This window comes from Pipistrellus hanaki, assembly GCF_964339955.1.
Source record: "Pipistrellus hanaki genome assembly, chromosome: 6".
NCBI classification, from domain to species: domain Eukaryota; kingdom Metazoa; phylum Chordata; class Mammalia; order Chiroptera; family Vespertilionidae; genus Pipistrellus; species Pipistrellus hanaki.
Window position 1 is genome coordinate 35532743 of NC_140508.1, and position 13687 is coordinate 35546429.

The following is a 13687-nucleotide window of genomic DNA, read 5'->3' on the forward strand; positions in this document are numbered from 1 at the left end:
TCGAAAACATACTGAAAGAAATAGTGACAGAAAACTTCCCCCACCTGGTGAAAGAATTTGACTTACAAGTCCAGGAAGCGCACAGAACTCCAAACAAAAGGAATCCAAAGAGGACCACACCGAGACACATCATTATTAAAATTCCAAGAGCAAAAGATAAAGAGAGAATATTAAAAGAAGCAAGAGCAAAGAAGGTAGTAACTTATAAAGGAGCACCTATACGATTGTCAGCTGACTTCTCAACAGAAACCATGCAGGCCAGAAGGGAATGGCAAGAAATATTCAAGGTGATGAATAGCAAGAACCTACAGCCAAAAATAAGCTACCCAGCAAAGCTATCACTCAGAATCGAAGGCCAGATAAAGAGCTTCACTAATAAAAAAAAGCTAAAGGAGTTCATCACCACCAAACCAGAATTATATGAATTGCTGAAGGGGGTTCTTTCAGAAGAGAAAGTAAACAAAGATAAAAATTATGAACAACAAATACGTAATTATCAACAAGTGAATCTAAAAACCAAGGAAATTAAAAAAATCTGATGAACAATATTAACTGTTGAATATAATAGAATCAGAGGTATGGAAAGGGAGTGAACTGACGATTCTTGGGGAAAAGGGGAGAGGGGGGCGTGGGAAGAGACTGAACATAAACTGTGCACCTATGGATGAGGACAATGGGGAGAGGGGAAAGGGCAGAGGGTGGGGTGGGAACCTGGTGGAGGAGAGCAATGGTGGGGGGGGGGGAACATTTGTAATAATATGAAAAAATAAAAACTTATTAAAAAAAAAAATAAAAAAAAAAAAAAAAAAAAAAAATAAAAACTGGGTATTTTAGTCAATTTGTTTTCTTTATTAAAAAATATATATTTTTGTTAATTCTCACCCAAGGGTATTTTTCCATTGGTTTTTAGAGAGAGGAAGAGAAAGGGAGAGACAGAGAGAAGCATTGATGTGTCACATTTATTGGTTGTCACCTGCATGCATCCTGACCAGGGCCAGGGAACCTGCATCTGAGGTGCATGCCCTTGACCAGAATCGAACCCAGTACCCTTCAGTCATCGGGCCCACGTTCTATCCACTGAGCCAAACTGGCTAGGGCTGGTTTGTTTGTTTTCTTAAACAACAGGAAGTTTATTTTCTCAATCTTTTTAAGTGATCCCTTTCAATATAGCAATGCCAAGCATGACGATGGAAAGACAAAAATGTCTAAATGTCATGTGGCCATCACAGAAGATGTGGAAAATTCCTTACTGTGAGGAAATAGTTTATTTAATTTACCCTGCAGACTGTGCAGCGATACCAGGTTTCAGATGATTGAATGGTTATATTGGTGAGAATGTAATTTCTCCAAATTTTTACTTTCTGTCAGAAATGTATGTTGCATTATGTGATCAAAAGTTATTTTTAATTGATTTCAGAGAGGAAGGGAGAGAGATAGAAACATCAATGATGAAAGCCAATCATTGCCCGGCTGCCTCTTGCACACCCCACACTAGGGATCAAGCCCATAACCCAGGCACGTGCCCTGACCGGAAATCGAACCGTGACCTCCTGATTCACGGAATGATGATTTGAAGGGCAACTACATAATAAACCTTTCTTGTCTTCCATCGTAGCCAAAGCCTCGTGATTAAGTCAGGAAATGTCAGGGGAAAGGGAACACAACAATGACCTGTTCGCTCTGGCTGCTCTGACACCACAATGTTCCTGCGTGTATAGACTGCTCCTGCCTCAGTGGGAAGCTGTTTTCCTTACCTTGTTTTATGATGTTTCATAAATTATTAAATAAGCAATTTTTAATAAAATGGCATCCAAGCGAAAGTTCCAGTGCTTTAGTACTCTGCCCGGTTTGAGACAGACTTGGGCAGAGGGAGTAGAAGTCTCCCGTCAGCGAGGGCTGCCCGGTTGGCCTGTTTGGACAGCAGCCCCACGCAGACAACCGCTGAGGTCTTCCCCACAAGCGGTGATGTTCTGCCAGCGCATTGTCTTCAGGCTCCAAAGCCTGGCGTTCTCTGGAATGCAGTTCGCTTGAGCCCTAAGAATTACTTCGGCTTCCTATTTTGGCTCTCTGGCATTTGTCGGCAAGCTTAGGCAGTCCTTAGCGTGTATTCCTGAGAAGCCTGTTGTGTTAGAGAGGAGTGTACTGCCCTCTCTAATGTTCTTTGAAACTAAACTTCCACACTGAGTATAGTGCAGGCAGGAGGTCCGGGTTCTAGACTTTGCATGACCACGTAATTTTTGTGACTCACCTGAGGATATGTTTTTATTGGTTTTTATTTATTTCTTTTTTTGCTTATTCCTTACCCGAGGACATGCTGAGAGAAAAACATTGATCGATTGCCTTCCATACGCATCCCAATCAGGGATCAAACCTGCAGTCCAGTTACATGCCCTGACCAAGAGTCCAGTTGGCAACCTTTTAGTGCAAGGATGGCACTCAAACCAGCTGAGCCCTCTGACCAGGCTGTTTTTATTGATTTTAGCAGGAGAAGGAGGAAGACCATATATTCCCTGGCTGGGAATGGAGTCCATAACATTTTGGTGTGTGGAACAATGCTCCAACCCACTGAGCCACACCGGCCAGGGCCAAGCAAACAAATTATAACCTTAGGCAAGTCCCTGCCTCAGTGTCCCATCTGTGCAACCCAAGAGGTGGGCCAGGTGGCCCTTTTCAACGCTTGCTGTCCTGTTGTCACTTGAGCAAGTGTCCTGATTTCATGGGGAGTGGTCAGATGGGCCTTGTGGTTGGCTCTGCTGTTCTGGAGAACTTGGGGAGAGAGGAGCTACTCAAGTCCTTCCAGGTGCCTAAGAAATCATTGCCCCTCCTGGGAGCGTCCTCTGGCCAATGCCATAAGGCTCTTCTCTGTAAGTGGGCCTGGAGAATTGGGTGTGGAAAAAACACTTGTGTCACTGCTGGAGCCACCACTGGAATCTAGAGGAAGGAGGAGAGTACTAAGGAGCAGGTTTCAACTGCCTCTCTCCTGGCTGCTACCGGTAGCTCTCACCACACCTCACAACCTATGACAAGGCACAACTCTTAAAGGAGAATGGACACGGAGGAAGTAACATAACCATCTATGCTCCTGGCCGGTAACTTTTCTAAAAGATCAGGTGTTGTCATTGAAAACATGGTTATTCCTCTGCTGGGAAGACCAAGAGAAGAAACCATGTGTGGTCCTAGAATAGACAGTTATGATGGGGGACGCTGGGACAGTTAGGTTTGGCTCCTGAGGAATAAATCGTGAGTTAGTGCCTTCAACAGGATGTGGGGCTTGCCTGCCCTGCAGTGATGCTGTTTGTGTGTTTTCACATCCCCCTCATCTCGCTGTCCCCTTAGTTGGGGTAGACACTCTTCCTGTGTTACTCAGGAAACTCTGAAAGCAGAGACAGGACAAGCACAGGTGTGTGTAGGTCCAAGCCCCCTCTCCTACAGGGCAGGCGATGAGTGATGACAAGCCTGCCCCACAATATCCAAGCAACTAACCGGTGTCTGTGCTTGCAGAACTGCTGGAACTGTGGCCGCAAAGCCAGCGAGACCTGCAGCGGCTGCAATATCGCACGATACTGCGGCTCTTTCTGCCAGCATAAGGACTGGGAGCGGCACCACCGCCTCTGTGGCCAGAACCTGCACGGCCAGAGTCCCCACAGCCAGAGCCGGCCACTGCTTCCTGGAGGGCGGTCAGCCAGGTCTGCCGATTGCAGCGTGCCAAGCCCAGCGCTGGACAAGACCTCCGCAACCACCTCGCGCTCCTCAACACCTGCCTCTGTGACAGCCATCGACAGCAACGGACTCTGAGCCCGGGCTCCTTCCCCTGATGACCTCCCAGCACCAGGGCTGGACCAGGACAAGTAGCTGCTGGGTCATTAGCAAGAAGTGAAGTGGAGGCAGAAAGAGTCCAAGCCCAGCAAACACTGCTCACAGCCTCTCCAGACACCTGTCCCGGTTTCCCATCTGTGTCCTTGGGGGAAATAGTGTGCACACAGGCAGTTGGCTGGAGCTGCCTCTTCCATGGCTTTCTGGTGTGTTCCTCTCCCAGCTGGAGCTGGCGTGGCGGACGCCTTTTCAGTGTAGACAGACCACCAGCTCCCCTCCCACCTCTTGAGGCAGCAGACTGTCATACGTGCCCGGCCAGGCTGGAGGCAGCTGGCCCCGTGCACCGTCTCCTGCTCCACTGTCCTCCCGCAGCAGCGGCCTGGAGGCTGAGAGCAGGCCGTGGAGAGGGTCCTCCTGACAGGGAGTGGCCCCTCATCCCCAACAGCTTCATGAGCCCATTTCCACCCTCAGCAGATGCCACTGATTGGCTGCAAGGGGACTTGGGGAGGCAAAAAGCAGCACTCAGGACTCCCCTGACCCTGCTGTTCAGACTTGTTAAAATTCTCAGAAACCACAGCAAAGTCACCATTTTAATAAAAGCACCCATTACAATAAAAAATAAATAAAACTTCCACCAAGCATCGCAGATCATCTTTGATAAAGTTTTCCTACCTGCCTGGCTGCTTTCGTTTGGAACCCAGTTTTCTCTCTGATTTTGCTTGTGCAGAAAAGTTTCCCGCACATGGATTGGTCTGACGAAGAATGAGACTCAGGTGTGGATTAGTCTGTTCTCCCTGAGCATTTTGGCCAACTACTATCGTCAAGTTGTTGGATGGATCATCTTTTGGAAACACAGAACCTCTTGTCACTGCTTGGCTGTGCGCACAGTCATCTTGTTCTGTGTCTTATCTCAGACCACGCGTGTCCGGATCACAGTGTGTATGGTCTCTGTTTGGCACCTCTGAAGCCACAGTTGCCCCAAAGGATGTGATGTGGTGTGCCTAGGACTCGCCTCACTAATCAGCGCCTGGTTACTTCTGAGCAGCCCTCATGGACCAGAAAGAATTCTTCAGACCTCATGGTTTCATGTCATCACACAGAACTGCATCCGTTTACTATTGGACACACAATCTCAGATTCCCTTCTCGTGTGTTTGATACATACCCATTTTGAGCTAAGAAATTTTGTGAAATGTGAGAACCATTGACCAGTTTTTCTTCCTATCTTCAGGGAGTTTTCCAGCTATTGACCTGGTTCTCCAAATATGACATCCCCTAAACCTGTTTTAAAATGTTAACAACTGCCACACACTTTCCCCCTGACTTTTCTACTCTCTGCCTCCAGCACCGTCTCTCCCCACGGAATCAGTTGGGTGTGTTGGTCGACCTTGCTCCTGCTGGCACTTAAGAGCCTGCTTTAGGTAGCCACTTTCTGTCACTGATGAGAGTGAAATAGGAGCTCTCGTCCTATAAAGGGAAAGTAATCAGCATAGGTAGCATTGTCCTTGCTTTCAGAATCTCTAGTCCCTAACTGACCTTACCCAAGGATGTTCTATCTTATAAAGAAACTCAGTACAAGGCACCTTTAAAATACCTGTATTTCCGTTGCAGAAAGTGAAGTATACACAGAGAAGGAATAATAGTAATGTTACATTGATTTGGAACTCTCAGCTGCAGTACTTGTGGGTGTTCTGACTTTAACAGGGATGAAGTCAGCAGCCCGGATGGGACTGGCCTAAATTTCCATAAGATACGGAATGCCCCCCAAGGAAGTCATGGGCCTATAGATCAGTTTACAGCAAGAGGGTGTTTCAAGGTGTCCATTGGGTCTGTCCTCAGCTCACTCACTGTCTTCTCATTGGCAAATCAGATGAACACCTAGGCAGGTTCTTTAATCTCTTTATATATATGCATTGATTTCAGAGAGGAAGGGAGAGAGGGAGAAAGATACATCAATGATGAGAGAATCATCAATCAGCTGCCTCCTGCACGCCCCCCACTGGGGATCGAGCCTGCAATCCTGACATGTGCCCGTGACAGGAATCGAACCTGGGACCCTTCAGTCCACAGGCTGATGCTCTATCCACTGAGCCAAACCAGCTAGGATGGGGTTCTTTAATCTTAAGTACCCACAAGACTAGACAGGGTAGATCAGATTTTTCCCGGTTGGAATAAAGACCAAAAATCAACAAAATATTATCAGAGCTTGATGTCCTTTTCTTAAGCGAAGGCATAGGTTTAGTTGTGCAGGTCCTAGCTGACTCTTTGTGGGCTGTGGTTCCAATGATAGCTTAGTTTTCAGAGTTTTTGTGATGCTATTCAACACTGCTTTGCTCATGTTCTACCGAGAGTCCAAGCTGAAAACCTCAGCGGTATTTGGTCAGTTTCACATGGGTTGCAGGTACCTGTTCAAGACTCACTATTTAGCTAGAAAGAATTCCTTTCTCTAGCTTCCTGTCTGAAATTCTCCAGCTCTCTGGTTGGGAGGAGGTGATGGCACTGGCAGTGTCTCGGGATGGGGTGGTGGCACTGGAGAGGCAGGGCTGAGTCTGAGTTCCCTACTAATTTCCAGTTTCTGCTAATACCACCCCAGCTACCAGGTGGGGGTATCAAGTTCAGGCTTCTCACCTTCATCTAGTTGGATTTTAAATACTTTTATATAATCAGGTTTCTTAGAGGACCAACTTTTATAGCTTATATTTGGGGGGACAAAAAGAAGAGTTCGGGTGATGGTACTGAAGATGTTATCAAGGCAGTCACAGGTTCTTCAGTGTTACCCTAAAAGTCAAAAGCAAATGTGATACATGTTGACCAGTATCACCCCAATAAATTTAATAAATTTTAAAAACAAGCGACACAAGCCTGCCCAACAGTCAGAGCACATCTGGAGGATGAGGCCAGTGTTCAGGGATACTGACAAGTGATGGGAAACCATCGTCCCAGTGAAGAACGGTTGTGGGAACCAGAAAGAGCAGAAGAGACCAGTGTGGGTGCGTTAGATGTTCCGAGGGATACTTGAGGGCTGGCCCCCCAGATCTTCAGTCGCCTTCTGTGTCCCCACTGCCTGCAGCGTGCCTGGCTCTACCTTGGGGTGAAAACTGAGTCTCGAAGAAGTTTGTTCATTTCACCTGCGCAGGAATAGCCACCCACCTCCTGAGGTGTGAGCACTCCACTTTGGGGGGCTCTTCAGCTCCAGGGGCCATGGGCCCTAAGGTCACCGAGTGAGTGGATCTTTTCCTGGACCGTGCTGAGTGGTGTGTGTGTCTCAGTGGATCTAAGTCTGGGAAAAGGACACCTCTACCCAGCATGGGTACGTCTGAACTGGCTGCAGTGCCCATCCAGGCCAGTTGGTCTGCCAGGAGCCCTTCACTTCAATGTGAGCATCTTCAGCTTCTAGATAGAAAACCTACACTTGACTTTGTGCAGCCTATTCCAAAGCCGAATTGATAGCCAGTGCTGTCACCCGCTTGCAAAGAGTGTAGACCTCGTTCTAGGTAGCTCCAGAATAGATCTCAGCAAGTGGATTTGAAGGTTCAACAACCCAAATGGGAATTGTATGGTGGCGAATTCTTCAGAATGAAAGCATAGGTGATGACCAGCTGGCTGTTTGTCCTGGAAATTGTGGAAGGGATTATGGATTGAATAAATCGTTTAAAATAGAATATATCTTGGAGGCTTTCTTCAGAACTGGTTTCTAGACTCCCAGGTAAGTTGACCAAGCCAACTTTCTTAAATTTATTATTTTTTAGCTCTTTGCAGAAAACTGGGTGGTGGTGTGTGTGAACCAAATGTAAGAAAAGCCAGAGGAACCTGGGCTGTTCCCACGTGGGCCAGACAGCCACTGTCAGGAGGAGTCCTGTCCGGGGTGGGGTGGGCACTGGGCAGCTGCCCAATAGGACCCTTCCAGCTCTGGGTGCCTAGTTCTTGTGAAACCAAAACGTTGACTCCCTGCCTCTGCCCACATGCTTTGACATGCTCATTTCCAAAGATGATGCAGGTGACCTTTTCCACCGAGGGCCAGAAGGTCAGAGGCCTGAGGGCAGCGGGCCTTGCATCCTCCCTCCCTTCCGCAGCCACAGAGATGGTGCTTCCCCTGCAGACCCCATCTGGTCCGATCCACTACTGCCCAGCATACACTCATGATGCTTATACCAAATAGGGCATGTGTGGCTAGTGGCTGGCGGGGACAGCCCTGTCCCTGCGGCGGAGTTGGCAAAGCAGCAGCAATACGCATTAGGGGAATGGCTGAAAGTGCTGTTTGGTCCACTTTCATAGCTTTCCAAGTTCCTGATGAGGCCACAAGAGCTCCGTTTGTAAAAGAAAGCCAATAATGTAAATAAAAAACGAAGCCTCCAAGCGCGGTTTTTTAAGGGATTCGATGAATGTGAAGCCACCCACAGGATGCGGTAGGGTCTGATTTTTCTGTGCTTTGTCATTTCTCTGATAGGAACTTTTGTTACTTAACTCTGTGCATAACTTATTTAATGTACTGTATAAACGAACCAAAACTGTTAAATATGTATTTAGTTTGTTCTACTTAAAGTAGTCAATAAAAAGGCTATATTCCTTTTGTGACTCAAACTGGAATGCCCCTGGGAGGGAAGGCGGCAGGTGCACTGAGACGTCTGACAGGCTTCCGCGTCCTCCTCTTTCTTCCCCCGTCGTTGGCGGAGGGTGGGAGTGGGAGTGGGCAGACCTCCAGCGGTCCTTGCTGCGGCCCAAAGAGCCACCAGAGGAATGAAAGCAGGATTTGCTAAGAGGTGGTTCCAGCCGCTAGGCCTACGGGAAGCCAGCTGAGGGGCAGCCCCACTGGGCTGGCTGCTCGTGCCCATGATTTTGCCTGCCCACCCAGTGGGCCTGTGGTCAGTGCCAAACAGCTTACAGACTCCCAACTCCTTGTTAGTTTCTTCACCCTTAAGTGATTTAATAAGGAAACAACCACAGAAAGTTTGAAATGTTTCATGTCCTTTTTATACTGATGTTAAATCGTAAGTTCATTGCCTTCCCGTTTACTTGCTGAATGGGTTGTATGCTTTAATCAAAGCCAGTGTTTCCCAAACTTCTCTCATGATGAGAATCACCTGGTGGAGTTGTTAAACCACAGATTCCTGAATCCCAACTAAGAAGTGCTAAACTAGAATTTTTGAGAACATATAGGTAAAATTGCATACTTAACTTAGTGCTCTGTATATAAAATCTGTCTTAGAGCACTAGTTAAGTATACAATTTTACCTATATATTCCCAAAAATTCTAGTTTAGCACTTCTTAGTTGGGATTCAGGAATCTGTGTTTTAACAACTCCACCAGGTGATTCTCATCATGAGAGAAGTTTGGGAAACACTGATCAAAGCCATAATTTTCTTAATTCTTCACCTCCTGTTGAGCAATTGGATTGCTTTCCCATTTTCCCTGTCTTGCATACTGAACTGAAGGTCTTCCTTTGGTTTATTTCTCTGGAATAATTCTCTGAAGTGGGATTTCTAGAACTGAACGCTTCTCAGCCCCTCGAAGCATATGTTCAAACTGCTTTCCCTGACAGCCCACCAGTGCACTGTGCCTCCAGCAAGCCGATCGTATCTTCAGGGCTCTGCGATGCTCCAGCCAGCTGTGAGATGACAGAGTGGTGCAGGTGCACCTGTGTGTATGGAGTCTTGGCTATTAGTCCAGTTTTTTTTTGTTTTGTTTTGTTGGGTTTTGTTTTGTTTTGTTTTTTTTATTGTATCTCAGGGTACAATCTCGATGGATATCTATGGTAGAATGATAATGTGTTGACACTACGGTAGGCCTTAGGTGGCAGACGATATTTGGGAGTGAGATGACACGATGAGATGTGGCACCTAGTAGGTATTGGTACCTATTTATAGTAATTTGACTCTTAGTTCTCAGAAGATGAAATCTGATTTATATTATGGAATTAAGCCCTTTATTTATTTATTTATTTTTTAATATATTTTATTGATTTTGTACAGAGAGGAAGGGAGAAAGATAGAAACATCGATGAGAGAGAATCATTGATCAGCTGCCTCTTGCACACCCCCTACTGAGGATGTGCCCGCAACCAAGGTACATGCCCCTGATCGGAATTGAACCCGGGACCCTTCAGTCCACAGGCCGATGCTCTATCCATTGAGCCAAACCAGTTTCGGCTAGTCCAGTTTCTTATTCGGTGACCTGAAGCCTCACTTCCTAAGGTTCTAGCCCCAGCCTCACTCTGTTGCCTGAATACCCAGCTCTGGCAACTGCCCTAAACCTACTTCTAAGCAGTCTTGCCCAGACCCTTGTTGGCACCACCAACTTCACAGGCCTCAAAATGCATTGAGGGGTCGGTTACTGGATCTCAGAATAGGGAGAAGGGTCTGGCTGTGGCCTTGGCCCCAGAAGGCAAGGTGGGGGCTTAGCTGTGTGATCTTCCATGCACATGGGGACCCACTGCCAGTCTCCACAGCTGCCCAGCATTGCAACCCACCACCAGATCAATTACAGGATCTCAGCCTTGTGACTGTCAGCTTACCACAGAAACATCTGGTAGTCAAGTCAGGAGTTCACGGTCTGCCTTAGCTCTGGAAAAAGGATCCCAGGGAATCTAGTGACAATATAGTAAAATGCTGTGTTAAATTTCCTATAGAGCCCTAACTGGTTTGGCTCAGTGGATAGAGCATCAGCTTGCAAACTGGAGTCCCAGGTTCGATTCCGGTCAAGGGCATGTATCTTGGTTGCAGGCACATCCCCAGTAGGGGGTGTGCAGGATGCAGCTGATTGATTTTTCTAACTCTATACCTCTCCCTTCCTCTCTGTAAAAAAATCAATTAAAAAAATATTTTTTTAAAAAAATGTTTCCTATAGAAATGGCAGACTGAAAAATATGCCATTGCCATAAACACCCAGATTCCGGATAATTTTTTAAAGTATTTTTTAATCTTTATTGTTGAAAGTATAAACTTTTTAAATAAATTTTTTATTGATTTCAGAAAGGGAGAGGAAGAGAAAAATAGAAACATCAATGATGATAATCATTGATTGGTTGCCTCCTGCATGCCCTCTACTGGGGATCAAGCCTGCAGCCCAGGCATGTGCCCTGACTGGAATCAAATTGGGACCCTTCAGTCCTCAGGCCAATGCTCTACCCACTGAGCCAAACCAGCTAGGGCAAAAGAATAAGTTTTAATGAGTGCACTTGTAACTGCATCGCTGTGAGGTCACAGGTAAGAAGGTATAGGAAATCCCCAAGGGCCAGGAAAAACTTGAGTAAACTGAAGCCACAGAGGAGGCTGGATCCAAAAGGAGGGAGCCTGTGCTGCATGGAAGCAAAAGAAATTTCAAGAAGTGAAGTTTGAGCGATTAGCTGCCTCATGGGGAACAGGAGAGAGACTAGGCTTTGAGCTACTACAAGAAAACACAACGACAGGACCTCTCCACAAGGCCAGAGGCACGATCACTTTGGCTTCAGCCACAGTGAGAAGGCAGGCAGGGGAAACATGCCTGTCTGCAAAGGGAGCTAAGCAGAAAACCTCTGCCCCGGCTTAAAGAAAAAGAAAAGAAAAAATCTGACCAGAGGCTATTAAGTATGCCTGCTCCCTTCAGGGGTTGAGTTTCAGATTTTCATTACTCCAGGGACCAAAGAATTCCTGGGCTGAGGAATTAAGATGATTCTAGGTTTATAGTATTGTCTCCAGGTGTCTGGCAGAAGCAAAAATGCAAATTCTCTAGAGAAAGATACCAAAATAATCATAATATTGCATACCAAAGAATTATAAACTATTCAAAAAAGTTATTGAACATCCAATGAAATGAGTCACTCTAAGCAAGAGTCAGCAGATCAATAAACAATTTAGACCCCTGGGACTTAAGACGTTTTTATCGGATACATAATATAAAGTAACTGAAACCTCAAGAAAAGAAATTGGCAAAAAACTATGAGACTAAAAATAACTAGGCAGACAGCCCTTCCGGAGCCTGTACTCTGGGAGGGACAAAGCAGTAATCAAGCTCAAATGAAAATAAAACTAGGCAGATTTGAAAATAGAATTCTGGAAATGGCAATCACTGAAATAAATACTGGGTGCACTGTTCATCAAACAGCAGATTCAGTGAACCTGAAAATGAGTGAAGCGTTACTACATGATTCTTTGTCAAAGACAAAGAGAGGGAAAATAGGTTATTCCTTCGGAAGGTAATTGCTAGGGGAAAAGCCTTTCAAATTTTACCAAATACGAAGTCCACGGAGCCTGGTGAGCAATGTTTCTCAGTAGGAAGAGAAATAATTGGCCACAGGTGATAAAATTTCAGAATGAGCAAACATGCATCAATATAAGCCCACCTTGCTTGTTGCTAACTGCTGGAATTTCAGGGTTCTGAGTTGGGGTATCCAGACCCTCCCTTTGAAGGTTGGGGAAACCAACATCCCGTTCCCCAGGACAGCTTCAGGCTTCATTGCCTGGTGCCAGGTGCCCTCTTGTGGCCAAAGCCAGACATGCCCCCTTCCCAGCCCTCCATCCGCAAGCCAGATTCCTATCCAGGGCACACACCCCAGCGACTTTTCCTTTCTCCTTCTGAGCCTTTGCACGCCTTTCTGCCCCACGAGGTTAGCTAACGTTCTCCAGGTGCCTTCCTAGGAAGTTCCATAAACGATCAGGCCTTGGTCCCACCACCATCTACCTTCTGAGGCCTGGGAGCTGAATAACCCCCCCCACACACACACACACCAGAGCCTGTGCTGTGCTCCATGGCTCTTGCTTGCTGCCCCATCTGCCATCCTACAGCTCACTCTCCCCTCTGTTAGAGCTACCCCTGTCCCCGGCCCTGAGCGGGTTTTCGCGTCGGTGTGGCCCGGAGCAGGGGCCTTGCTCGTGGAGCCTCTGTTTCTTCACCTGTAAACGGGAGCTGACGATGCCTGAATCATTGGGCTGCTGTGAAGTGAAACGTGATCAGATGGGAGTCGCCCTGGCACCTAGGAGGCCCTGTAAACAGAGGCTGCCAGACACCCTGCTTTTCTCTCTGCCAATGTGTGATTTCCAAGGATTCATCTTTGTCCAGCATCCTGCCTGGACCCTGGTCTTACTCAAGTAGTATTTGCTTTTTTTTGTTTTGTTTTGGTTTTTGTTTTTAAAAAAATATATTTTATTGATTTTTTTACAGAGAGGAAGAGAGAGGGATAGAGAGCTAGAAACATCGACCAGCTGCCTCCTGCACACCCCCTACTGGGGATGTGCCCGCAACCAGTGTACATGCCCTTGACCGGAATCAAACCTGGGACCTTTCCATCCGCAGGCCAACGCTCTACCACTGAGCCAAAACGGCGTCGGCATCAAGTAGTATTTGTTTTGAGGATGACTTAGTGAGGTCCCACCGCATTCTCAGTTCCTGTGTCACCCCGTCAGAGGCTGTTAAGCGCACTCAGTGAGCATATTTCCCACTGAGAGCTGGAGGCCAGCGGCAGCCGCCTAGACTCTCTCGCACCTGGCCAGTCCCACCCCGGGCAGGTTCGAATGTGTGCAGGTGAGTCACGAGCACAGGTGGGAGGAAGGGGCAGGGGCAGGTGCAGGGCGTAGGTGAAAGGGTGGGGAGTGGCAGCTAGCAGGAGCCAGGAGCTCTACTGGCTTTGGAACTCTGACTATCCCTGGCCTGGGTACTACCACCAGCCTGGGCATGTCACCCTCCCCAGCACCTGCCACAAAGCCGGTGTCCGTGGCTGGTGAAAGGAGCTGCAGAGCCACCAAGAGCAGGGTGCTGAGGACAAGGCTTGAGAAAGATAACCCGGACCTGATGGCTTTGACCTGCTACATAAAGGCGAAGCTGGTGCTTCTGTGGTGAGCAGGGGTGGGAAGGAGGACAAAGGCCAAGAGTAGGGGTGACTGGGGTCATGAATAGTCCAGCT

At 47.2% G+C, this 13687-nt stretch overlaps 1 protein-coding gene across 8 annotated transcripts in view; it reads left to right on the forward strand.

The window, feature by feature from the left end:
- The window catches only part of CBFA2T2 (CBFA2/RUNX1 partner transcriptional co-repressor 2), a 133923-nt gene extending 125543 nt beyond the window's left edge, over window positions 1–8380 (forward strand). For all 8 annotated transcript variants that reach the window (XM_084888558.1, XM_084888559.1, XM_084888565.1 and 5 more), the window contains one exon: window positions 3502–8380. In XM_084888558.1, the coding sequence (XP_084744684.1) occupies window positions 3502–3795 (294 nt within the window). In that variant the 3' untranslated portion in view covers window positions 3796–8380. The remainder of the gene's footprint in view (window positions 1–3501) is intronic.
- Window positions 8381–13687: the final 5307 nt, after the last annotated feature.